This window comes from Cherax quadricarinatus, chromosome 86, assembly GCF_038502225.1.
Source record: "Cherax quadricarinatus isolate ZL_2023a chromosome 86, ASM3850222v1, whole genome shotgun sequence".
In the NCBI taxonomy this organism is placed as follows: domain Eukaryota; kingdom Metazoa; phylum Arthropoda; class Malacostraca; order Decapoda; family Parastacidae; genus Cherax; species Cherax quadricarinatus.
In genome coordinates, this window is record NC_091377.1 from 6,472,359 (window position 1) to 6,500,242 (window position 27,884).

The 27,884-nt window shown below is 39.1% G+C and overlaps 1 protein-coding gene across 3 annotated transcripts in view; it reads left to right on the forward strand.

Moving 5' to 3' along the window:
- The window catches only part of LOC128686915 (Arf GTPase activating protein drongo), a 71,174-nt gene that overhangs the window by 21,785 nt on the left and 21,505 nt on the right, over positions 1-27,884 (forward strand). For 2 of the 3 annotated variants that reach the window (XM_070103608.1, XM_070103609.1), the window contains exons 4-6: positions 9,312-9,465; positions 19,467-19,701; positions 23,328-23,546. In XM_070103608.1, the coding sequence (XP_069959709.1) occupies positions 9,312-9,465; positions 19,467-19,701; positions 23,328-23,546 (608 nt within the window). Of the gene's footprint in view, positions 1-9,311; positions 9,466-11,664; positions 11,723-14,052; positions 14,070-19,466; positions 19,702-23,327; positions 23,547-27,884 lie in introns of all 3 variants that reach the window. The other variant, XM_070103610.1, reaches the window with a different exon arrangement.

Sequence of the window (27,884 nt, forward strand, 5' to 3'; positions counted from 1 at the left end):
TGGCCTCTTTGTTTGCTGCTGATGTTGCTAAGAAATCATTTCTTAATAATTCTCTTATACTTTTATGACTTTATATATGGCTATCATGTCTTTCCCTCTTATCAGCCAACAGGGGTATTTTCAGCACTTTTTTTTTTTTTTCAGCTTGCCTTTGGATTTTTTCTATCTTGTCTCAATGTTATTTTAGGTTTAGATATCTCACCCCATCTGCACATTGCAATTTTGGCCTAACATACATACATTTGAATATTTATTGAGCATTTATCTATCCTTATATATGACTGTTTTATAGTTGGCAGGTGTAGCATATGACTGTTTTATAGTTGACAGGTGTAGCATATGACTGTTTTATAGTTGGCAGGTGTGCACAAGTTACTCCCAGTTTCACTTATGCGATCCTAGAGTGACAAACTTTACTCAGTGATGAGACTAGTAGGGCGCTCTGCCTTAATCTTGTAATTTCTTCATCAAATACCAATCAGTATTCTTTGATGGTTAGCCGAATTTGAGTCCTGGAGGCGGGAAGTACATTGCCTGAGCTCTGAAAGAGACATGAAGATACGTTGTAGTTTTTGAATTGTGGTGTAGGCGTGCCTCTGGCAAGACAGTGATGGAGCGAGTGATGATGCAAGTGTTTCTTCTTTTTTGGGTCACCCTGCCTTGGTGGGAAATGGGTGGTGTGTTGAAAAAAAAAAAGTGTAACTGTTTTGTAGTAGCACTGTTTTTATACTGTTCAGGATTATATTAATGAACATGTTTCTTAGATTCCCTTCTCTTGTTCTTTCCCTGTATGATTGTATTATATTTTTTGAGTGCTTTAGTGTTTGAGTGTACAGGAGGGCCTTGCTTATATAGCAGGTTAGGTTGTAGGCTACTGCTGTAAAGCAAAAATTGCTGTAAAGTGAATCATAGCTTTTTTTTTCACTTTCAAATGCATATAAAAGCCTGATAACATCTTTGCACTATCACATATTAAGTGAGCAACAGAGCTAAACCTAAATAATGCATATACAGTACATGCATTACTTATTTTAAAATATTTTCATCCTTAGCTTATAGTGAGTAGTGAATATATTGTAGGAAGTTTGAATAAATGAAGAATGGGTATAATTGAAAACTGCTGCATTAGTGAAATGCTGTAAAGTGGGACCCTCCTATATTTGTGGGCATGTGCATGGTCACTCCTTTTTATTGATTGTAGAATGACCTCAGTTCTACTGTGTAAATATTGTCACATTCCTTATCCACTCCCCATCCCCCTTTCTATCCTCTCCTGTTCCCTATCCCTCCTTCCCTATTACCCTTTCCAATGCCTATCTCTTCCCCATCCTCTCTACTCTCTCTTTTCTCATCTGTCCTATACCTCTCCTCCCCTATCCCCTCTCTCACTCACCCTTTCCCTTTTCTCATCTCCTCCCCCTCCCCCACTCTCTCTCCTAGTTCCCTCTTGTTCTTTTTTGCATCTCACTCTTTTTGCTATCACCTTATCTATTTTCTCCTGCCCTATCTTCCCCCCTCTCCTTCCTTACTTTCCTTCTCTCATGCCTTATCTTCCCTCTCTCCTGCCCTTCCTTCCCTCTCTCTTGCCCTATCTTCCCTCTCTCCTGCCCTTCCTTCCCTCTCTCTTGCCCTTCCTTCCCTCTCTTCTGCCCTACCTTCCCTCTCTCCTGCCCTACCTTCCCTCTCTCCTGCCCTACCTTCCCTCTCTCCTGCCCTACCTTCCCTCTCTCCTGCCCTTCCGTCCCCCCTCTCCTGCCCTTCCTTCCCCCCTCTCCTGCCCTTCCTTCCCCCCTCTCCTGTTCTTCCTTCCCTCTCTCCTGCCCTCCTTCCCTTCTCTCCTGTCCTTCCTTTCCCCTTCTGCCCTACCTTCCCCTCTATCCTGCCCTACCTTCCCCTCTCTCCTGCCCTACCTTCCCCTCTCTCCTGCCCTACATTACCCTCTCTCCTGCCCTACCTTCCCCTCTCTCCTGCCCTACCTTCCCCTCTCTCCTGCCCTACCTTCCCTTCTCTCCTGCCCTACCTTCCCCTCTCTGCTGCCCTATGTTCCCCTCTCTGCTGCCCTACCTTCCCCTCTCTGCTGCCTTACCTTCCCCTCTCTGCTGCCCTACCTTCCCCTCTCTGCTGCCTTACCTTCCCCTCTCTGCTGCCCTACCTTCCCCTTTCTCCTGCCCTACCTTCCCCTCTCTCCTGCCCTACCTTCCCCTCTCTCCTGCCCTACCTTCTCCTCTCTCCTGCCCTACCTTCTCCTCTCTCCTGCCCTACCTTCCCCTCTCTCCTACCCTACCTTCCCCTCTCTCCTGCCCTATCATCCTTCTCTTCTGCCCTATCCCCTGGCCCTCTTGCTCTGTCCCCCTCTATCCCCTACCCCCCTCTCCTGCCCTCTTTACTGCCCTATCCCCTCTCTCCTACCCAATTTCTGTTTCTCCTCCCCTATCCCCCCTCTCCTCCCTTATCCCCCCTCTCCTCCCTTATCCCCCCTCTCATCCCTTATCCATCCCTCTCATCCCTTATCCATCCCTTATCCACCTCTCTTGTCCCTTATCCCCCCTCTCCTTGCTTATCCCTTTCTTCCTTTACCCCCTTTGTCTCCCCTATCCACCTCTCCATATCCTTCTCTCTACTCCTCATTTCTATATTTCTCCTCCCCCTATTCCCCTCCCTTTTGTCATCTTTTCTTTTTCATCACCTCTGTCTTGGTTTTAAGTCTCTCCTGTATGTATGCTGCTCTGTTTTGTCACATGAGTGGTACAAGGGCGTACACAGTGTTGTGGCCTCTGCTACTGGCACGTGTTGAGCTGACCTTGAGCTAGCAGACACAACCAGTGGTATGTGTGCTGGGCGCAGTGTAGGGCAGGACCTGTAAAAGGAGAGTCATTAGTCAGTCATACTCTCTGCTGCACAGTATCCCGTCTCACCTCTGGCTTCTTTTAACACCCCTTTCCTATGCTAGTAAGTTTTTATTTATGCTAATTTTTCATACATCCTGCAGTGGCAAGTTTTCTTGTATAATTTTTTTTTTCAGGGTTTTTCATTATGCTGTTGCAAGTTTTTTTTTTTTTGTGCTAAAAGTATGTTACGGCTGGTTGTTAGCGCAATCTATAATTTTATTTTAGAGAAATTATGAGAGCTACTCTTATCCTTCTTAGCTCTTCAACTGTAGCCTCATAATTAGAGATACAGTGTATTGGTAGACTTTTTTCAAATTTTGAACTCTTACTCCCTGTGTTAATTTGATATTATTGTTTGTAGCTCCCCGATATGCAGCAGTATACATAATTATATTCAATTTTTTGAGTGTGAGAACATTGCTCACTTTCTCATGTGCAAATAATGTGTGCATATATAATATATACCACTGGCTAGATTCGATATATTACCATTCTGTATGTTAACCCTTTGACTGTTTTGGTCGTATATATATGTCTTACGGGCCACCGTTTTTGACGTACATATACTCATAAATTCTAGCAGCTTCAAATCAAGCAGGAGAAAGCTGGTAGGCCCACATGTGAGAGAATGGGTCTGTGTGGTCAGTATGCACCATATAAAAAAATCCTGCAGCACGCAGTGCATAATAAGAAAAAAAAACTGACCTTTTTTTTTTTTAATTAAAATGCCAAATTTGTGGTTTATTTTCATATAGTATTTATGGTTGTATTCTCATTTTCTTGGTTTCATTTGATAGAATGGAAAACATATTATAGAAATAGAGGTGATTTTGATTGATTTTACTATGAAAAGACCCTTGAAATGGAGCTCAAAATAGGGGAAATGTTTGATTTTTGCCGATGTTCAAAAGTAAACAAATGATGTCATTTTCCAATAAATGTCCAAGCAGTCATTCTAATATGCAGTTATGAATGGGTTGACATTATTTATACAATTATTACAATATTGCAGTAGTCTGCATAACAGTAAATTCTCTATTTTTTGTTTGAATAACAATTCAAAATAGAAAGCAAGAGTAATATCAGAGGGGCCTGGAGACGTTACTGATGAACAAAGAAAAGGCTATTTTAGAGCCAGGAATATCTGCATTGTTCATTCTGGACCCTGTTTTGAAATTGTCATATTTTTTAATTTTCGTGAAATTGGCCAAATTGCATATTTCTGACCACATTATTGGGTAGTTGAAATCAGTAAATGGGCAGTTTCTTGTACTCAAGTGATAGAAAAAATGGAGTTCTAAAGAAATAGCTATGAGTTTGGTTGACTGGAACAATAGAATTAGCCAAAAATAGGGCTCAAAGTGGGCAAAATCGCCAATTCGTAAATATTGCTGAGGTTGCTAACTAAGCGAGAGCGTAATTCCGTCAGTTTTCCATCAAATTTCGTTCTTTTGGTGTCATTACAATCGGGAAAATATTCTCTATCATTTCATGAGTTTTGTGTGTGTACTCACCTAGTTGTACTCACCTAGTTGAGGTTGCAGGGGTCGAGTCCAAGCTCCTGGCCCCGCCTCTTCACTGGTCGCTACTAGGTCACACTCCCTGAACCATGAGCTTTATCGTACCTCTGCTTAAAGCTATGTATGGATCCTGCCTCCACTACATCGCTTCCCAAACTATTCCACTTCCTGACTACTCTGTGGCTGAAGAAATACTTCCTAACATCCCTTTGATTCATCTGTGTCTTCAGCTTCCAACTGTGTCCCCTTGTTACTGTGTCCAATCTCTGGAACATCCTGTCTTTGTCCACCTTGTCAATTCCTCTCAGTATTTTGTATGTCGTTATCATGTCCCCCCTATCTCTCCTGTCCTCCAGTGTCGTCAGGTTGATTTCCCTTAACCTCTCCTCATAGGACATACCTCTTAACTCTGGGACTAGTCTTGTTGCAAACCTTTGCACTTTCTCTAGTTTCTTTACATGCTTGGCTAGGTGTGGGTTCCAAACTGGTGCCGCATACTCCAATATGGGCCTAACATACACGGTGTACAGGGTCCTGAACGATTCCTTATTAAGATGTCGGAATGCTGTTCTGAGGTTTGCCAGGCGCCCATATGCTGCGGCAGTTATTTGGTTGATGTGCGCTTCAGGAGATGTGCCTGGTGTTATACTCACCCCAAGATCTTTTTCCTTGAGTGATGTTTGTAGTCTCTGGCCCCCTAGACTGTACTCCGTCTGCGGTCTTCTTTGCTCTTCCCCAATCCTCATGACTTTGCACTTGGTGGGATTGAACTCCAGGAGCCAGTTGCTGGACCAGGTCTGCAGCCTGTCCAGATTCCTTTGTATTTCTGCCTGGTCTTTGATCGAATGAACTCTTCTCATCAACTTCACGTCATCTGCAAACAGGGACACCTCGGAGTTTATTCCTTCCGTCATGTCGTTCACAAATACCAGAAACAGCACTGGTCCTAGGACTGACCCCTGTGGGACCCCGCTGGTCACAGGTGCCCACTCTGACACCTCGCCACATACCATTACTCGCTGCTGTCTTCCTGACGTATTCCCTGATCCATTGCAGTGCCTTCCCTGTTATCCCTGCTTGGTCCTCCAGTTTTTGCACCAATCTCTTGTGTGGTACTGTGTCAAATGCCTTCTTGCAGTCCAAGAAAATGCAATCCACCCACCCCTCTCTCTCTTGTGTGTGTGTGTGTGTGTGTGTGTGTGTGTGTGTGTGTGTGTGTGTGTGTGTGAGTGTGTGTGTGTGTGTGAGTGTGTGTGTGTGTGTGTGAGAGTGTGTGAGTGTGTGTGAGTGTGTGTGCGAGAGTGTGTGCGAGAGTGTGTGCGAGAGTGTGTGCGAGAGAGAGAGAGAGACAGACAGACAGACCTCAGGATTTGGGGTTGCGACAGTCAAGGGGTTAAACAAACAGCCACTATTCTTTTACTTTATTTCCATATATAGTATTATCATAAGAGGATATGTGTTTCATGAGTATTCTACCAAATTTATGCAAGATTGTTGCAACCACTGAGAGACTGTGCTTATAATTATTGCCTTACTAGTTTTCAAGATAGGCTTAAGTTTGCCCAAACTGCTCTGCATACTAAGGGGTTTTTGGCATGTACACCTAAATGTTGCTGTACAAACATTGTATCATGCTGAAATAAAGAATCTTTAATAATAGCTTGGTTCACTTTAATGCTTTCAACCAGTGGTAACACAGTAGGCTCATAGCTGAAGGACTTGGGCTCAGTTCTGGGCAGGGGTGAAATATATGGGCATGTTTCCTAACACCTACTACCCTTGCTTACTTAGTAAATAGGTACCTGGGGGTTAGTCAGCTGTTGTGGGTTGCATCCTGAGGAAGAGAACCAGTGGGAATAAGCCACACTGTCTTGCTTTGTTATTAACCCTTTGGAGTTAATCCGAATAAAATTTTCTTAGCCATTTAAAAGTTTTTGTACTCTCAGCATCTGCAAGTTATGCATGTGTGAGCTTGCCAGTCCACAATATTTCTTTCATGTGCTCTTGCCCAAATTTCTTTCATATGCTATTACCCCTTTATCAGTGGCTAAGGTCACAGATCCTCAACTCTTATTTGGTATTAAAAGGTATGTACAGTACCTCACTTCTGTCACAGTTTCAGACAAATATGTTTGTTGCAAGGAAGGCATTCATGTTAGCTTTCAGTAGGGATGGGATGATACCAAATTTTTTACCAATACTGGTACTCAATTTTAGGCTGATACTAGTACTGTCAAAACTGGCAGATACCTACTGATACCGATACTCGGTTTTAGGCCAGTACCAATACCAAAACTGGCACACCGCTAGTTATCAGTGGTTTTAGCACCCCTCGTGCGTGGTTCCTTGATGCTGGGGAGGGGCTCTTGATGCAAGGAATTGGGTGTGTCCCTCCCTCCCTTAGATCAACCTTGTTGTATCATGTTCCTCAAGGTGCCGTATGACCCCTTTGGGTTTAATGTTTCCTTGAAATATAATAAGTGAAATTAGAAATAGTGTTTTGAAGCCATTTTTTGGTCAGTACACAGGAGTGCAGTCTCTTGGGTAAGTTATGATAAGTTGCAACTACTATATAACTTGAAGATATTTTAAATGATCTTATTTTAAGCATTTCTTAAGTGTTATAGTACACTATGTTAAGATTTATGTACAGTACTCTCTGATTGAGGATTTTTGGAGTTTAGAGAGAGATGGGGAATGATGGGAAGAGGGATGGAGAGAGTAAGCAGGAGAGGGGGAGAGAGTAAGCAGGAGAGGGGAAGAGAGTAAACAGGAGAGGGGAAGAGCAAGCAGGAGAGGGGGAGAGAGCACGCCGGAGAAGGGGAGAGAGCAAGCAGGAGAAGGGGAGAGAGCAAGCAGGAGAGGGGATAAGAGCAAGCAAGAGAGGGGGTGAGAGCAAGCAGGAGAGGGGGGGAACAAGCAGGAGAGGGAGGGAGAGCAAGCAAGAGGGGGGAGAGAGCAAGCAGGAGAGGGGGAGAGAGCAAGCAGGAGAGGGGGGGAGAGCAAGTAAGAGAGTGGGGGGAGAGCAAGCAAGAGAGAGGGAGAGAACAAGAGGAAGGGAAGGGAAGGGGAGAGGAGAAGGGGGAAGAGAGAGAAACGTGATATTAATGCATTCAGCATTTTAAATCATTATTCAAAAAACAATCATTATAAATATTTACATGGGTTTAAAATATCATTGAACCATAAATAAAAAAAACCTTACCACAAATTTAAACCATTTTAAAAATTCTGTACAAAAAGTCATCATGATCATTGACATAATCATTAAATTTAGACAATAGCCATTTTTCATTTTAGAAAGTTAAATAATATGTTGTCATAAGATTTAAAACAATGCTGATAGTACATCAATGGGAATAAGTCTGACATTTTTTGGGTTATCCTAGGTAATTTAAACATGTTACTCTATATGATAATTGTACTTATGTGGACCTCTACCTAAATAAACTTACACATGAATTGGAGACATGTGGAAGTGTGTATGTATATAACAGAGCATATTGATTATAGTGCACTCATGCGAGGCTTGAGCAGGGTTATCTGTGAAGGCCATGTGTACTTGAGCCTTGTGACGCAACTAAAGTTTCAGCAAACCTATCACCCTCGGGGGCAGTGGAGGGAGGGAGACCTGAGGGATGGTGTCGGGTATACTATTTGACACGATCCAGTCATCCAGCAGAGGGAGGGAGAGCCAGGGGATGGTGTCAGGCATACTAGTTGACACAATCCAGTCATCCAATGGAGGAAGGGAGACCTGGGGGGACGGTCGAGTGTCAGGTATAGTACTAGTTGACACAGTCCAGTCATCCAGTGAAGAGAGGGAGACCTGGGGGATGGTTGAGTAATAGGTATACTAGTTGACACTCCAGTTATCCAGTGGAGGGTGCGAGTGGAACCTGGGGGGATGGTTGAGTATCAGGTATACTAGTTGACACAATCCAGCCATTCAATGGAGGGAGGGAGATCTAGGAGTATACCTGGAGAGGGTTTCAGGGGTCAATGCCCTCCCAGCCCAGTCTGAGACCAGGCCTCGTGGTGGACCAGGGTCTGATCACCCAGGCTATTATTGCTGGCCACACGCAAACTGGTGTACGAACCACAGCCCGTCTGGTCAGGTACTGACTTTAGGTGCCTGTTCAGTGCCTTCTTGAAGACAACCAGGGGTCTATTGATAATCCCTCTTATGTTGGGAGGCAGTTGAACAGTCTTGGGCCCCTGACACTTATTGTGTTGTCTCTCAGTGTACTTATGGCCCCCCTACTTTTCATTGGGGGAATGTTGCATCTCCTGCTGAGTCTTTTGCTTTCATAGGGAGTGATTTTTGTGTGCAAGTTTGGTACTTGTCCCTCTAGGATTATCCAAGTGTATATTATCATGTATCTTTCTTGCCTGCATTCCAGGGAATACAGATCAAGGGACTTCAACCGTTCCCAGTAATTTAGGTGCTTTATCGTACTCATGTGTGCTGTGAAAGTTCTTTGTATCAGGTATACTACTTGACACAGTCCAGTCATCCAGTGGAGGAAGGGAAACCTGGGGAAATGGTTGAGTATTAGGTATACTAAGTAACATAGTCCAGTCATGGCTGTTTTCTTCATGGCTTTAATATAGATATTTTAATTATTTTTTAAGGGCCATTAATTTATAATAATGTCTAACATGTCATTATATAAGAATATACAGTAATCTTAAAGCCCATAGTATGTACAGTATTTCTGGCATGTAAGTGCTGAATAACAATTGTCTTAGTGCTTGGTCAGTTTTGAAAAGCACTCGCCCATATCTTCTTACGTGTATGTACATTATAGTAAATTTAACATGTCTCAAAATTTGTATGCTCAGCATATGCTTTAACAAGATGTGATATTATTAATAAAACAATATCACTCCAATTCTGCAGGTTTTATATAGAGCCTAGTATTGCTCTGAAAAATATGCCTCCCCAAAACACTAGCGCCACGTCATCAAATGCCTCCACGCCAAATAGTGAGACCAGTAAGGTTGGGCCAACTGTGAACTCGTCAGTATCACGTCCAAATGTAACAGCCTCGCAGGTGGGTGTAACTTGTAGTATGTGTAATATATGCCGGAGAATTATATTTTGCTGTATGGGAGGGCCCTGCTTATACAGCAGGTTAGGCTCTGGATCTGAGCTGCTGCTGTAAAGTGAAAAATCACTGTAAAGTGAATTGTATCTTTTTCACTTTTAAATGTAAATAAAAGCCTGATAACATGTTTGCACTATCATATATTAAGTGAGCAGTGTAGGTAGGCCTAAAAAATTTATATACAGTACACACATTACTTACGTTCAAATATTTTTTCCTTAGTTTATAGTGAGTGGTGAATATATTTATTTTAAGAAGTCTGAATAAATAAAGAATAGGTATATTTGGGATATTGGCAGTTTGGAGGGATATGTTGTATATCTTTATACGTATATGCTTCTAAACTGTTGTATTCTGAGCACCTCTGCAAAAACAGTGATAATGTGTGAGTGAGGTGAAAGTGTTGAGTGATGATGAAAGTATTTTCTTTTTGGGGATTTTCTTTCTTTTTTGGGTCACCCTGCCTCGGTGGGAGACGGCCAACTTGTTGAGAAAAAAAAAAAAGGTATATTTGAAGAGTGCTGTATTTGCAAAATGCTGTAAAGCAAAGTGCAGTAAAGTGGGGCCTGCCTGTACTGGGTTTAGGTTGCAATCACCAATAGACTGACTGGTTAGAGACTGGGTCATGATTAGCATACAGAGGATTGAGCCTCCATTGCTTAGTGCTCTAAAAATGGAGAATAGAAGCAATTAAAAATAATGAAAGCATCTAAGAGTGGGAAAACACAAGTCATTGTAAGACAGTATGAAAGTGGAGACCATGGAACAGACTTCCATGTAAGATAGTAGCCTGAGTATAGTCCAAGGAAAAGAAATCAGTGTGTTTCCTTATTTGAGATGCTCAACCTTGGTAGGAAACAGCTGATGTGGTAAAAAAAAAAAATGGCAAAATGGTTAAGTGTAGGCTGATAAATTATTCTTGCCAGTGAAGCATGTATGGCATAGTAGGATGCTAGTAAGACCATTTGAAAAAATCCTAAAATGTAATTGCATTGCATCATTTTTGTAAAACTAAAGGTGTTTTTAAATGGCAGGTTCTGATTTTAGTTTATGCAATGAAGGATCTTTATAATGCATTTTATAATTTGCATGAAATGCCATGTGGAGGCACGGAAGCTTTCTAATTTTCTTGCAAAAAACTTAACAAGTATGATAGAAAATCCTTCAGGAGATGAAGGTGAGAAAGAATGGTAGTCTGTATATTTTGACCTGTGACTGAGGTCTTCTTCAGCAGAATATGAAGCAGTGAAGAGAGTGCACAAATATTTATACTGGCACACAAGTTTAAAGTGAAATACAAGTATGCAAATTCCTATGCAATAATTGTGATTTGGTGTGTAGGAGGAGGAACTGGCAAGGACCTTGGGAACCAGGATAACTGAGCAGAAGCGCTCAGTCAGGTACGGTCAACAATGCTCTGCCCTGTTCCAGTTTATCAGGAATTCCCACCACACAATCCATTGTGATGCTGCCAACGTCATTTACAGAATGGAGGACCCATACAAATGGAAATCAGTTGAAACTGTTCAGAAATTTCAAACCAGATATAATGACCAATCATGCACTCAAGAAATATCCCAACAAAAAATTTATCAGACATCACCAACATCTGATAGTAGGCTTAATACAATGCTTTCCATGCTTTCCATAAATTCCAGTATTATCTTATGTGGACGAGTTAATGTGAGAAGTAGTGTCCTCAGAATGATGCCACTACTGGGTGTAACCTGGACACCTTCACATCCCTGTAAAATGTCAGCTATTAGGGAATATATATAGCAGCTTAATGACCCAAGAAGCTCCAACTAGTGTAAACACTTGTATGCTCTCTCCTTATTGCTTTGTATTCTGCTGAAGAGGGCCTCAGCCAGAGGTCAAATTATACAGACTACCATACTTCTTCATTTTTGTCTCCTGTGAGATTTCCTCTCATTGATTAGTGTTTGTCACACTTTATTGCACCAGCACTAACAGGTATACTCAGAAATGTATAGTATATGATACCTGGTAGCTTTCTCCAACTTCTGAAGATGAGAGTTGCTTAAGAGTATTTTTAAATATATTCATTGTATTCTTAGGAGTAGAGGAGATATGATAGATATTCTGGGAGAGAGATAATAGTTTTCATTGTTTTACTATCTTCAGTCTGCAAAAGGCCGTTGGAGGGAGCGAAAACCAATATTACCTCCACTGAAAATTATTCGTCCAAACAACACAGGGTCCTTCACAGGAGACAAAGTTTGTTTTTGTCCTCTGCGTTGTATGACGTAGCTGTCTCTTGAAGCTCATGTTATGATTACATCTTCAATAGGCTTTATTCATAGCCAATTTATTGCAGCAGTTAAAAATTTAATTCAAGTTTCAGATTTAATTGCTAAATAAAAACTGATTATTAAAAAAATGTTGCCTTTGTATCTCATGACTAGAACATTGTCAGCTGATAGAATTGTTGCAGTTGAGAAATTTCTTTGAGGATGGTGTGACAGAATTTTTGCATATGTTGGCTATGGATGAAAATCTGCTGCCTCCAAAGACGCCTTTTAAGTTACTGCATAGTAATGCAGCTTACCACAAAACTTTCTTCACCTTTTAAGTTACTGCATTGTAATGAAACTTATCACAAAACTTTCTTCACCTTTTACTGCAGAGTAATGAAACTTAACACCACAAAACTTTATTCACTTACCTCAGCACCTGCTTTCTGTCTACCTTTTCAAGCACTCTGTTGTAGTCCATGATTAGCAAATATTACGTAGGTAAAAGACATGCTCTGATTGAGACATTAGGGAAACATTTTGCCACAAGTGGCTTGTTTAGTCCTAATTCTAGCCACCTGTGGCAAAACGTTTCCTTAACCCTTTCAGGGTTTTCGACGTACTAGTACGGCTTACGCACCAGGGTTATTGATGTACTAGTACGCCTAAATTCTAGCGCCTTCAAATCTAGCGAGAGAAAGCTGGTAGGCCTACATATGAAAGAATGGGTCTATGTGGTCAGTGTGTGCAGTATAAAAAAAATCCTACAGCACTCAGTGTGTAATGAGAAAAAAAAAACTTTGACCATGTCTTTGGATTGAAACAGCGACTTTGCACTGTATTTTCGTATGGTATTTGTGGTTGTATTCTAGTTTTCCTGGTCTCATTTTATAGAATGGAAGACATATTACAGAAATTGAGATGATTTTGACTGGTTACCTTGAAATTGAGCTCAAAGTAGAAGAAATGTTTGATTTTTACCAAAGTTCAAAAGTAAACAAATCATGCCAAGGGTCCAATACACGTCAGCTGGTGAGTCTAATATTCTTTCACAAGTGCGCTGATATTATTTATACCATTTCTACACTAATACAGTAGTGTGCATAACAATAAATCTTCTATTTTTTGTAAGAATAAAAATTCAAAGTGGAAAGCAAAAGAAATATAAGAGGGGCCTGGGGATGTGACTAATGAACAGAGAACTTATTTTAGTGCCAGGGATGTCTTTCTTTATTCTGGACCCTATTTGGAAATTGGCATCTTCTGAAATTTGTGTGAAATTGGCAAAATTGCCAATTTCTGACCACTTTATTGGATAGTTGAAATTGGTAAATGGGTGGTTTCTTGTACTCATTCAATAGAAAAAATGGAGTTCTAGCGAAATAAATATGGTTTTTATCGACTAGTACACAGGAATTGGCCAAAAATAGGGCTCAAAGTGGGCAGAATCGCTGATGCTTAAACATCGGCGAGACTGCTAACTTCGCGAGAGCATAATTCCGTCAGTTTTCCATCAAATTTCATACTTTTGGTGTCATTATGATCGGGAAAAAAATCTCTTATCATTTCTTAAGATTTTTTTTTTTTTTCCGAAAAATTTTCGACCCTGAGAACAAGTTCAGGAGAGGGCCTCTTGACCTTGAAGGGGTTAATAAATGTCTTCATCACTACATGCATGTCTTTTACTTACTACTTATTGCAATCACCATATCACTTTCATTAAGCAAATATCACCCTTACCTTTGAGAAATATTGAATGTGCAAATTTTTGCAGCCTAAATTATACAAAAAAAAAAGTTTTGTACTCTTCATTAGTGGTTGTAAATTTTGCTCAGGTTATATAGCTCAGTGAATGACACACACTTAATTGTCATCGCATTTTGGCATTAAGTGATTATGTAATACTACTACTACTACTACTACTAATAACAATAATAATAATAATAATAATAATAAACTTGTTAAAATGTGCTTTTTAGCATTCATAACATGCACAGTAATGTACATAGTATAATAGTCAGTTAATAGCTATCATCATTATAATAAAACACAAAAATTTAATATTGTAATACTAATTCAATAATAATGTCTTGCTTGAAAATTTCTACTGTAATATATTACTGTAGTATATCAAAATAAAATTAAAATGTTAGTTACAGCAAATAACAGAAATAATTATTGTACTACAGTATTAGAAATACTAATACAATAATATTAATATTGTAAAATAATTTGGCTTAAAGAACACTTTTTACTCCTGGCATTGCCATTATGTAAGCACTGCACAGCTGTACTGCAGCTTTGAGTACTCTACTTCCTTCCAACTATTTGTATATAGTATTAGTTTTCTCAAGTTGCCTCACTCTTCACGCTACAAGTCAGCACCCACCTTTCGGAGGATATTCAGTTTACTAGACCTTCGGCATGAGATTCTGTAGTAATCCATGTTAAAGAATTATGGCAAAAAATTTCATTACTCTTATGTTTTTCATTGTGCAAGTACCATACCATCTCATATTTATTTAGGCCATTAATTATCATTATCATTACACTACACTATTGTTGTATGTTCAGTACTGAACTTCAGGCACATTTTTAGCATTCATTAGGACCATGATTATACTGTATTTCATTATAGGTTTCCTCATGATTAATTTGGAAATTACAAAATCTCGATATAAAAAAAAGGCAAATTATTGTAATGGATGAGTGACTTTATATGAACAGTGATGTCAGAAAATGTCTTCACATAGTGATCTCACCAGCGGTATTCCTTTAGGGACAGTACTTGCCCTGATGATGACATACCGTAAGGGATAGATAGATTTACAGATACCATGTACTTATGGATGTTACAAAAATTATATACAAAGTAAAAAATTAAGATTCATTGTGAAGGGGTGGTAGTATACCTTAGATAGGACTGGGCTTTGAAATGAGTTAAGGTAGAAGAACAACATATATCATGTTATAAAATACATAAGAAAAAGGAGACTTGGCAGTGGAGAACAAGAATGTATAGTTTTTATTATTATTTTTATATTATCACACTGGCCGATTCCCACCAAGGCAGGGTGGCCCGAAAAAGAAAAACTTTCACCATCATTCACTCCATCACTGTCTTGCCAGAAGGGTGCTTTACACTACAGTTTTTAAACTGCAACATTAACACCCCTCCTTCAGAGTGCAGGCACTGTACTTCCCATCTCCAGGACTCAAGTCCGGCCTGCCGGTTTCCCTGAACCCCTTCATAAATGTTACTTTGCTCACACTCCAACAGCACGTCAAGTATTAAAAACCATTTGTCTCCATTCACTCCTATCAAACACGCTCACGCACGCCTGCTGGAAGTCCAAGCCCCTCGCACACAAAACCTCCTTTACCCCCTCCCTCCAACCTTTCCTAGGCCGACCCCTACCCCGCCTTCCTTCCACTACAGACTGATACACTCTTGAAGTCATTCTGTTTCGCTCCATTCTCTCTACATGTCCGAACCACCTCAACAACCCTTCCTCAGCCCTCTGGACAACAGTTTTGGTAATCCCGCACCTCCTCCTAACTTCCAAACTACGAATTCTCTGCATTATATTCACACCACACATTGCCCTCAGACATGACATCTCCACTGCCTCCAGCCTTCTCCTCGCTGCAACATTCATCACCCATGCTTCACACCCATATAAGAGTGTTGGTAAAACTATACTCTCATACATTTCCCTCTTTGCCTCCAAGGACAAAGTTCTTTGTCTCCACAGACTCCTAAGTGCACCACTCACCCTTTTCCCCTCATCAATTCTATGATTCACCTCATCCTTCATAGACCCATCCGCTGACACGTCCACTCCCAAATATCTGAATACATTCACCTCCTCCATACTCTCTCCCTCCAATCTGATATCCAATCTTTCATCACCTAATATTTTTGTTATCCTCATAACCTTACTCTTTCCTGTATTCACCTTTAATTTTCTTCTTTTGCACACCCTACCAAATTCATCCACCAATCTCTGCAACTTCTCTTCAGAATCTCCCAAGAGCACAGTGTCATCAGCAAAGAGCAACTGTGACAACTCACACTTTATGTGTGATTCTTTATCTTTTAACTCCACGCCTCTTGTCAAGACACTCGCATTTACTTCTCTTACAACCCCATCTATAAATATATTAAACAACCACGGTGACATCACACATCCTTGTCTAAGGCCTACTTTTACTGGGAAATAATTTCCCTCTTTCCTATGTACTCTAACTTGAGCCTCACTATCCTCGTAAAAACTCTTCACTGCTTTCAGTAACCTACCTCCTACACCATACACCTGCAACATCTGCCACATTGCCCCCCTATCACCCTGTCATACGCCTTTTCCAAATCCATAAATGCCACAAAGACCTCTTTAGCCTTATATGTTTCACTGTAAACACCTGGTCCACACACCCCCTACCTTTCCTAAAGCCTCCTAGTTCATCTGCTATCCTATTCTCAGTCTTACTTTTAATTCTTTCAATAATAACTCTACCATACACTTTACCAGGTATACTCAACAGACTTATCCCCCTATAATTTTTGCACTCTCTTTTGTCCCCTTTGCCTTTATACAAAGGAACTATGCATGCTCTCTGCCAATCCCTAGGTACCTTACCCTCTTCCATACATTTATTAAATAATTGCACCAACCACTCCAAAACTGTATCCCCACCTGCTTTTAACATTTCTATCTTTATCCCATCAATCCCGGCTGCCTTACCCCCTTTCATTTTACCTACTGCCTCACGAACTTGCCCCACACTCACAACTGGCTCTTCCTCACTCCTACAAGATGTTATTCCTCCTTGCCCTATACACAAAATCACAGCTTCCCTATCTTCATCAACATTTAACAATTCCTCAAAATATTCCCTCCATCTTCCCAATACCTCTAACTCTCCATTTAATAACTCTCCTCCTATTTTTAACTGACAAATCCATTTGTTCTCTAGGCTTCCTTAACTTGTTAATCTCACTCCAAAACTTTTTCTTATTTTCAACAAAATTTGTTGATACCATCTCACCCACTCTCTCATTTGCTCTCTTTTTACATTGCTTCACCACTATCTTAACCTCTCTCTTTTTCTCCATATACTCTTCTCTCCTTGCATCACTTCTACTTTGTAAAAACTTCTCATTTGCTAACTTTTTCTCCCTTACTACTCTCTTTACATCATCATTCCACCAATCGCTCCTCTTCCCTCCCGCACCCACTTTCCTGTAACCACAAACTTCTGCTGAACACTCTAACACTACACGTATAGTTGTAAAACAAAAAAGGCCAAACTAACCAAGGTACAGGTGGGGCTTGAATAATAGAATGGATACAAAAGTTAATACTACAACCACTGGGTAGTTAAAGCTAATTATGATGGATTAAATACTGGGACTGGGCCATGCAAGCATATCTCTGTTCCTGTAGCTATAAATAGGTAGTCACTTAACTAGATACAGATAACCCAGAGGTTTGCACTACACACACTCAGATGGCTTGCACTATACCCCTGCAAAGGCACTACTTACATTACAGCATTTCCACACCTTGTGTTGCTGAGCATGACACACCAATACACAGTAGCACTTGCTAATGTCTGGCCTTTGTGAATGTAGCACTTTGGGTGGAGGTAGTGAAGGTGAATTCTCTGCATGAATTCAGTTGTAAATGCAACAGGACTCGAGTGATATAGATGTATCCAATAAGATGGCTAATGGTTAAGTAAACACTTAGTCAATTTGTAACTTATAACAACTAATATGAATTGGCTGTCAACTTATTTTTAGATGGGAGGAAAAGTATTAAGTGTATTGAAGAACATTTTGATTCTCAGATTTTTTATTCGTGTATTTGATTTACATTTACTGAGTTGTGGCTTGTGCCGTACTCCTGATATCACAAACTATATTAATCTTTTGGATAGTAAAGGCAAACACTGCTGAACTAGCACAAGTAAACCAACTGAGACCTGTTGTGCGGCCACCAGCGTCCCTACCAGCAAACAGGGTGCGGAGCTGGAGGGAGATACCTTATTTATTCTAAATTTTTACAACTTCATGATGCTAATAGTAGTAGAATTCAGCCAAAAAGTACACTATATAGATTTAACCTAGGATAACTGTACGTAGTCAAACAGTGTGACTTATTTCCATGTTTCGATGAATATTACACCTTGATACAATTGTAATATCATAAGATTTCCTTGTAAGTATACGTTTTATATTTATATTACATGGGATCTCCATGGGGAAGTAGAAATCCTTCCTCCATAAGCCATGCATTTTGTAAGAGGTGACTAAAATGCCAGGAACAAGGGGCTAGTAACACCTTTTCCTGTATAAATTACTAAATTTAAAAAGAAAAACTTTCGTTTTTCTTTTTTAGGTCACCCTGACTTGGTGGGATATGGCCAGTGTGATGAGAAAAAAAAATTACAAGATATTCCCTGAACCTAAATATAACATTACAATTAACCCATGAAAATTATGCAGTATTACCTATTTCAATATTTTGAGGAGTATTACACCTTGAAACACGTACAAGCATTCCTTGTATGTAGTGTTAGAACACCAAGCAGTAAAGAAAAAAATAGAAAAAAGTTATGCATATTAGTAAAATGATGTGAAGATATTTTATGGCACATTTTATCTATAAGTTTTGGGTTATGAGAGCATTGAAGAGAAGCAGGATCACTACTTGTTACACACATTATTTATAAAGACTCCATTAAAATCTTGTGTATTTTGCATGAAGAAAATACATGTTGCAGAACAAGCTTTAATTGGGACATTTTACTCTGTAGAGCTTTATCAAATGATGATATCCCTATAGGAGCTTGGTCCCTAACATTTGTTTTCTTCTCTCTAGTATTGTTAGAAGTATGCCATGTGGATCCATTATACCGCTTGTTGGTTCATTACACTGCTGGTTGGTTCATTACACTGCTGGTTGGTTCATTACACTGCTGGTTGGTTCATTACACTGTTGGTTGGTTCATTACACTGTTGGTTGGTTCAATGCACTGTTGGTTGGTTCATTACACTGTTGGTTGGTTCATTACACTGTTGGTTGGTTCATTACACTGCTGGTTGGTTCATTACACTGCTGGTTGGTTCATTACACTGTTGGTTGGTTCAATGCACTGTTGGTTGGTTCATTACACTGTTGGTTGGTTCATTACACTGTTGGTCGATTGATTACACTGCTGGTTGGTCGGTTCATTACACTGCTGATTGGATCCAGCTGACTATCAGAATTTTTCATTCATGTTCTTTTTAGTCATTTCTTCTTGTGGATGTTCTGCAATCATGTTTAGCATATAGCATATCAGAAAATATCATGGAGAGCAGGTTTGGATTTCAACATTTAGTAATGCTTGTCGTGTCAAATCTTTATCAGTTACTACCCTTGACATTCATGAAGGGCTCTTGATTCAAGACACTGGAGCTGCTCACCCCTTCTTCAGATCAGTCCTTCCATTACCCAGGAACTATGTGATCTTTATAAGTTAGTGCTTCTCTGTGAATGTAATAATAATAATATAATTATCGGTAACTAAATCAGCACCCTATTTAATGCAAAATATGTCATATTGTACATGGTATTATAATTTTATATCATAAGTTTTTTATTTTTTATTTTATTTTTTTTTTATTTTTTTGCATTTTTTCAGTCATCAGGGTCAGTAAGTGGCAGCTTAAATAGTGCCACCAATACTGGATCAAAAAACTCTACTCCAAAATCTTCGACTTCATTAGATTTATTAGCAGACTTGGGGAACCAGCCTGTTTCCTCAGTTAACTCCAATGACCCCTTTGCCTCTCCTACAAGTTCCCAAGCACCCACATCAGTTTCGCAGCCTTCATTTGCCAATTTTGAGAATGCAAACATTTTTACAAACACACTTGGTAAGTTTTTTTTCTGTATTTTTCAGTATTATGTGCATATAACAAATGTATGTGTTTTGATTTTGTTTATTTCTTCTTATCTTCATGGAGAAGTGGAGCAGAATTCTTCCTCCATAAGCCATACGTGTTGTAAGAGGTGACTAACATGCCGGGAGCAACGGCTGGTAACCCCCTTCTCCTCTATACATTACTAAAGTTAAAAAGAGAAATTTTCATTTTTCTTTTTGGGCCACCCTGCTTCATTGGGATACGGCTGGTTTGTTGAAAGAAGTAGTAGTTTTGGTTTATGACAGAATGAATGTTTGATATTTTCACATTCCTTGCTACTAAAATAGAATCATCTACAGTTCTAATATCTTAAGTTGTAGAAGCAGGAGATACAATGCTTTCATTCTGAAGGAGGGGTGGGAATATTGCAGCTCAAAGAGTTATTTAACCTGTGATGTTTTCACAATTCTAGCAGGACAGTTATTGATTGAATGATGTGGCATGTGTTTCCTATTTTGGTTCATCCTACTTTGGTGGGAAATGACCAGTGTGGCTAAGAAAAAAAATGGTGAAAAGATCAAACCCTCAAAGTGAACTGAGTTGTCTTAATCTTGTTAATTAGTATTCATTAACAGTAAAAATTAGTCTGTTAATTCTTGTTTTGTAATCTATTTTGGGACAGCACTTATTATTTAGTGTAATGTGTACTTTAAATAAAAATGAATAGAGGTTATTTTTCAGGTAACTGACTTGTGAAGATATGGTTTACAGAAGAATGCGAGAGTATAATATAAAGACTATGAAATCTTTTGTTATCAGTCACAGATATTGAGTTACAAATTGTTTATGGTGCTAATACAGTAGTTTTGGAATTACAGGCATACCTAAACAAAATTTGTGTACAGCAGACAAAAAGGTTGTTTAAAATACAGTAAAGTAAACTCATAACTTGACTCTACGTGGCTGTTTGGGATGAACATTATTGAAGAATTGCAACATAAGTTTTTGTACAATGAGGAAATCATTTATGTTATGCTCCATACATCTTAAAAAAGTGAAATTTAACTTGTGAAATGTGGGTAGTGACCTCCATGGACTTTCATAATCTGCTCGTCAAGCTACAAGATTAAAAAGATTAAAGATTTTATTTCTTTGCAAAGGTTACAATGTGTAGCTACAAAGAAAGCCACTATCATGCCGGGGCTTTTCGGGCAAACTAATCCTAGTACATACAAACTCTGTCCCTTACCCCACAGCCCACTACCTTCCATTCTTCTTACTTAATAAATGTTTCCCAAAAGTCTCTATAACCTATGAATGATTAATTTATATAAAGCATCAGTATAAAAAGTTAGAAGAGATTATTGAATGCATTATTATCAAGAATACCCGAAAGTTTAGTAGGTGATGAAGTTTGAAGGCTATTTTACAGCTTGGATTGAAAAACTTCCCCCAAGTGAAGCATTGCCTCACTGAATATTCTTACTATAAAGAAAGAATGGATATAATTGAAAACCGCTGTATTAGCGAAACGCTGTAAAGCGAGTGTTGTAAAATGGGGCCTGCCTGTAGTCATGATACTTATGGATTGGTTTTAAGAACAGCATATGATTAATAGTGTTTATGCTCATCTAACATCCTGCTTGATTACCTGCCTGCGAGCCTGCCTATCTTTGTCTCTTAATAAGTTTATACAATAAAAGTTAAATTTTCATTGGGATTCTGTGGGATTTGAACCAAGTGGCATCTGTAAAGGAATGATTTGCATGTCTGAGCATTATGCTTCATTGGATGGGGATTCCTTTTTGAGAGAGTACAGTTCGCCTCACTGTTAACAGACCAAAGATTGAACCTCCACCACTATTTACATTAAATGCCCTGCACAGTTTACCACTTCATATACATTAAATATAATAAAGTAACAGTAATCTTACACTGGATTTGTGAGACAATTTTCTGGTTTATTCCCTTTGTGGAACCAGCCACTACATATTGTTATTATATATATTTCTTAGAAAACATAATTAATATATATATACAATTTATTTATTTATTAATTTTAAGGAATTATGTATTAATTTCACCTATTGTATTGAGGTATACAACATTCATTACTAAAAAAAAAATCCTTTATATACTACCATATAAACAATATTTAAGTATGTGTTATCATTATCACCCTCTTATCTCACAGGTGTCAAATGTGAATGATGCTACTCTTAAACCAAATTTCTATATTAGCCATTTTTTCCCTCTGCCATAATTTGCACTTTTCATTGTGTCTGTCATTTCCCAGCATCATCAGTAGATGGTTTCTCTTTCTCCAGAAGAGCAGTTTTCACAGAGTGAAACCGAATCAACGTGTGAAACACTTACGGATCAACCTTGCACTCTCTCTCTTAATCCTCCTCCTTGTCCTGCCCAAACTCCCTCACCTCGTCTGAGCCCCTCTCGCTTTAATTGGGAGGCTTTTGAGGAAGATGTAAATCCTGGCACTCCTCTTATCCCAATGTCAGAAGCCTTCCGTTCTGCCACCATTTCTTGTGATGCCTCCAATAGGCCAACTAACAAGCAGAAAAGCTATCCCACTTTGATATTTGCCTCGGGTGTGAGTGCCCAATATGTTTACCCAACTTACCCAACCTTAAATGCATGTCCAAAGGAGGAAGATAAAGTTTCATCTTCCACAGAAAAACAGTCTCTGTCCTTTTCTAACTCTTCTGTCATGAGTAGTGAACAGAGTTTGCATGCTTCCTTAGAACCAAGACCAAGTCAGGCAAACTCCTCTCCAACAGCCACAAAGAATGTACGAGTATCACAGGTGCAGGCAAAAAGTACCCACTTACATGGTAGCCCATTTCAGTCAAGGAAGAAACTGCCTTCAGGCTCCAAAGGTCTCGGTGATTTTGCATACTCAGCTCTGAATGTGGATTTGCCACATTCTGACACTGTTAGAGCTCTTGTTGATTACAATGACGTGCCAGAAAGCACTCGAAGTTACTTTCATCTGAATGCAAAGTCTAATGAGATTAGCTCAAAATGTTTTGCTGCTTTTCTGTCTTCAACTAATAAATTAAGGGGAACTTCTTACCAAAATCTTGCTTCAGGAAGCCGACAAATATCCTCAGACTTGGAAAAGAAAAAAAACGAGGAGAAATCGTTAGATAGGGAATGCGAGTCTCCAAAATCAAGAATGGTAAGTAATATGCCTGCTCCAGAAGTTGATAATATTGTAAAAACTAACCCATTTTTAAGTGAAGGTGCTTCTCTATCTTCAACTAATGATGAAAATGCTATTTTTGATAATGCTCCCCTCTTTACCGAGAAGAGGGGAGAAGCCTCCAAGCCCATACCAATCATCAACAAGATTACCACTAGCAGCAGCCTTAGTAGCAGTTTTCCTAGTGCGTGTCCACCTCGTGCATCATTATTTACTAACCCATTTGTATCGTTTTTGCAGCCTGCCACTAATGCTCGGCAGGACCCACCTATGGCCAGCAGTGCAGTTGGACGTGTTGGAAGTTTGGGTGGTTTTAGCAGTAGTGATATGTTCTTGCATGAAAATTTAGGCCAGCAGCAACAACCTTTCCACTGTAATACTGACATTAGCATGACTTCTGCTAATTACGTTCTTGCAGGCACCACAACTAGCAACAAATCAACCTCCTTGGGCCCACAACTCCCATTCTCCAATAATCCCCTTACCCCAATGGTTCCTGGCTCCTCTTCCAATCCTCCTTCCTCAACTGTTCACAACACTCAATCCTGTTCAAATACACCTATGCAAGATCGTTATGCAGCCTTGAAGGATTTGGATGAAGAGTTCAAGACGCAGAAAGAATCGGAAACAATGTCAAGTAAGAATCTACTGATTTTTATCTTAAATGCATGACTATTTAGAGGATTACTAGAATTAGTTCATTATTTGTAGTTTACTTAATCTATAGAAATTTTGCAGTGACATTCCTGATAACCTGAATAATCACAAAAAATCAGCTTACTTATACAAAGTTTGTAAGGAGACTTCCATAAAAAATGTTGACCTTTTACAAAATATGTTCTTTGAATTTTTTAGTACATTACATCTTCCTCCTTCAACCTAGATGTTTAAGGTAATAATTTTTAACTGAGGCACAGTAAAGCATTATCTAGTAATGTTAAGAGTACAACCATGCTTGATACAAGTATGTACTCAGGTAGTTCACTAATGCATGTTTCACTATACAGCTTCTCCTCACTTAACGATGGAGTTCCGTTCCTAATACCATGTTGATAATTGAATTCGTCACTAAACAAGGAGCATACTATAATGGTAATGGGTTTATGTCAACCATCTTTGATAGTGCTTTGTCACCCTTGCACCATTTATAATATTTTTAGCATATTTTTAAATGTATTTTATTTTTATTTTTATTTTTTATTTTATTTTCTTTTTGGGGATTTTCTTTTTGGGTCACCCTGCCTCAGTGGGAGATGGCCAGCTTGTTAAAAAAAAAAATTAAATGTTTGTACAGTAATGTACTCTATATTGTAATAAACAGGAATAGAGGAAATCGGCTCTAATATACATTATTTAGGTATGCATGCTGGTCAGAGAGCCCGTCGTAAGTCCGAGTCGTCGGTGAACGAGTATGTCGCTAAGTGAGGAGAGGCTGTATAGCCTATGGTTCATAAAGATTTGACTACCAAATTGAGGGACTAAAATCAACTATGTATAATTCTTCAGTTGACTCTATGCTTGAACAGTCTGAAATCAAGTGACAGACATGTTACATTACCAGCTAAATGTCATTTTCTCCTGTCAGATTTAACATATAGTGTATCAGAAATTTACCTCTGGCTTTGTTTTTACTTGCCATACAATTTGTAGTTCTTCTGCCAGGGCTCCATACAGTACTACTACAAAAACATCTGTACCTGATATTGGCATGTTTAAGAGTGAATTTTTTTTTAAGACTGAAATAAACATAGTATTACAAATCCTGTTTCAGGGCTTTCCTTTTATTTTTTAGATTTACCAGTAGCTATTTTCCACTTGGTTCTCAGTCCCTTACATATACTGTTTCCTGAAGCATTTTTCCAAAATACTATTATGTTGTTAGAGTCAGGATATTAGCTGGAGATGATTCAGGACAACAAGCTGTCCACATTAGCAGTAATAAATGAATTTATTTCCATATGTTATATATAGTCGGACTTGAGTCCTGGAAATGGGAAGTACAATGCCTGCACTTTAAAGGAGGGGTTTGGGATATTGGCAGTTTGGAGGGATATGTTGTGTATCTTTATACGTATATGCTTCTAAACTGTTGTATTCTGAGCACCTCTGCAAAGGTAGTGATAGTGTGTGAGTGTGGTGAAAGTGTTGAATGATGATGAAAGTATTTTCTTTCTGGGGATTTTCTTTCTTTTTTGGGTCACCCTGCCTCGGTGGGAGACGGCCGACTTGTTGAAAAAAAAAAAAAATGTTACATAGTTTTACAAAATTGGATAGCCATTAGTAATTCACATGGAGAGCTCCTGGTTTTGCAGAACATTCAGTCAAGCATAATCTTACCTTAAGACTAGTAGAACATAACAGAACATAAAAACATTGCATATGTATACAAACACAAACAGTGGTTTTAAGGATTATAACAAACATATTTAAATCCTACATGACAGTAGATTAAAAGTATAGCATAGTACTTGACAATAAGAAAAGTTGAGTTAAATTCAACCAGATATGTTCTCAGGTGGATATACAGCAAGCATGTGTGAGCGTGTTAGATAGTAAATGGAGATGAATGGTTTTTGGGACCTGACGACCTCTTGGGGTGTGAGCAGGGTGATATTTTGTGAAGGGATTCAGGGAAACTGGTTAGCCAGACTTGAGTCCTGGAGGTGGGAGGTACAATGCCTGCACTTTAAAGGAGGGGTTTGGGATATTGGCAGTTTGGAGGGAAATCTAAACTGTCTTATCTGAGCGCCTCTGTAAGGATGGTGATATTGTATAAGCGATGGTGAAAATGTTGAATGATGAAGGTTTTTTCTTACCTTTTGGATTTTTCTATTTTTTGGGGTCACCCTTCCTCGGTGGGAAACAGCTGATGCGTTTAAAAAAAAAAAATTTCCTTGAGTTTCAGATTGTTCTGAGAGCTGCTTTTTGTCAAGCTGTAATTGGTTTGAGGTGTGTAGTTGAAGTTGATCTCTTGGCACAGAATCCATGATTGAGGTATAGCTGAATGAGGAGAAAGCGTGAGAGGTGCAGGTTGTGGAACATAATAGCAAATTTTGGAAAGTCTCTACTGTCTATATGCATAGGCTTATTGCATTTCTATTAATAAATCATTAATTAATCATTAACCCTTTCAGAGTCCGTGCCGTAGATCTACGGCTTTACGTTCAGGGTCCAAACCGTAGATCTACGCAATGAGCTCAGCTCACTCTGATAAGCTGTGAGTGGTAAATTTGGGCCTAGATATGAAAGAATACATCTACGTGGTATGTGTGCACCACATAAAACAAATCCTGCAGCACACAGTGTATAATGAGAGGAAAAAAATTGAGACCGTGATTTTCGATTAAAACAGCGACTGCAGTGTTTTTTCGCATGTTTTTTATAGTTGTATTTGCGATTTCTTGGTCTCATTTGATAGAATGGAAGAGATATAATAGAAATAGAGATGATTTTGATTGGTTTTAGCACTGGAAATGGCTTGAAACTGAGCTCAAAGTAGCAGAAATGTTAAATTTTTGCCGATGTTCAAGAGTAAGCAAACGACCTCACACGTCTAATGCACTCCAGCTGGTGGGTCTAATATACATTCACAAATGTGGTGATGATATTTATACAATAGAAGATTTACTATTATGCAATATTGCATAACAGTAAATCTTCTATTTTTTGGTTTGAATAAAAATTCATTGTGTGAATAAAAAATAAAAATGGAATTCATTTGTAAAGCCTCAAAATGTAACTAATGAACAGAGGAAATGTTAGTTTAGTGCCAGGAATACCTACATTGTTTATTCTGGACCCTATTTTGAAATTGGAATATTTTGAACTTTGTGTTAAATTGGCCAAATTACCAATTTCCGATCACTTTATTTTGTAGTTGAAATAGTTGACTTGGCGATTTCTTGTGCTCAATCGATAGAATAAAAGTAATACTAGTGAAACAGCTAAGAATTTGGTTGACCGGAATAGTGTAATTGGCCTAAAATGGGAGTCAAAGTCAGCAAAATTGCCAATTCGTAAATATCGCTGACACATCAAAATTCGCAAGAGCATAATTTCGTCAGTTTTCCATCAAATTTCGTACTTTTTGTTTTACTACCTTCAGAAAAAGATTCTCTACCATTTCATTAGAAAAAATAATTTTTTTTTTTTTTTCAAAGTTCTTGGATCCTGGTGTGCACTTTGAAATTTGGCCTCTGGACCCTGAAAGGGTTAATGTAAAACTGCTAAGAGCATTATTTACTTTTTTTTCAACAAGTTAGCCGTCTCCCACCAAGGCAGGGTGACCCAAAAAGAAAGAAAATCCCAAAAAAGACAATACTTTCATCGTCATTCAACACTTTCACCTCAACATACATAATCACTGTCTTTGCAGAGGCACCCAGATTCAACTGTTTAGAAGTATTTATAAAGATATATAACATATCCTTCCAAATTGCCAATATCCCAAACCTATCCTTTAAAGTGCAGGCACTGTACTTCCCATTTCCATGGCTCTTGTCCGGCTATATAAAAATAACCGGTTTCCCTGAATCCCTTCACTAAATATTACCCTGCACACACTTCAACAACTCGTCAGGTCCCAAATACCATTAGTCTCCATTCACTAGTATCTAACACGCTCACGCACGCTTGCTGGAAGTCCAAGCCCCTCACCCACGAAACCTCCTTTACCCCCCTCCCTCCAACCTTTTCGAGGACGACCCCTATTCCGCCTTCCCTCCCCTACAGATTTATACGCTCTCCATGTTATTCTACTTTGATCCATTCTCTCTCAATGACCAAACAACCTCAACAACCCCTCTTCAGCCCTCTGACTAATACTTTTATCAACTCCAGACCTCCTAATTTCCACACTCCGAATTCTCTGCATAATATTTACATCACACATTGCCCTTAGACAGGACATCTCCAATGCCTCCAACTGCCTCCGCTGCAGCATTTACAACCCAAGCTTCACACCCATATAAGAGTG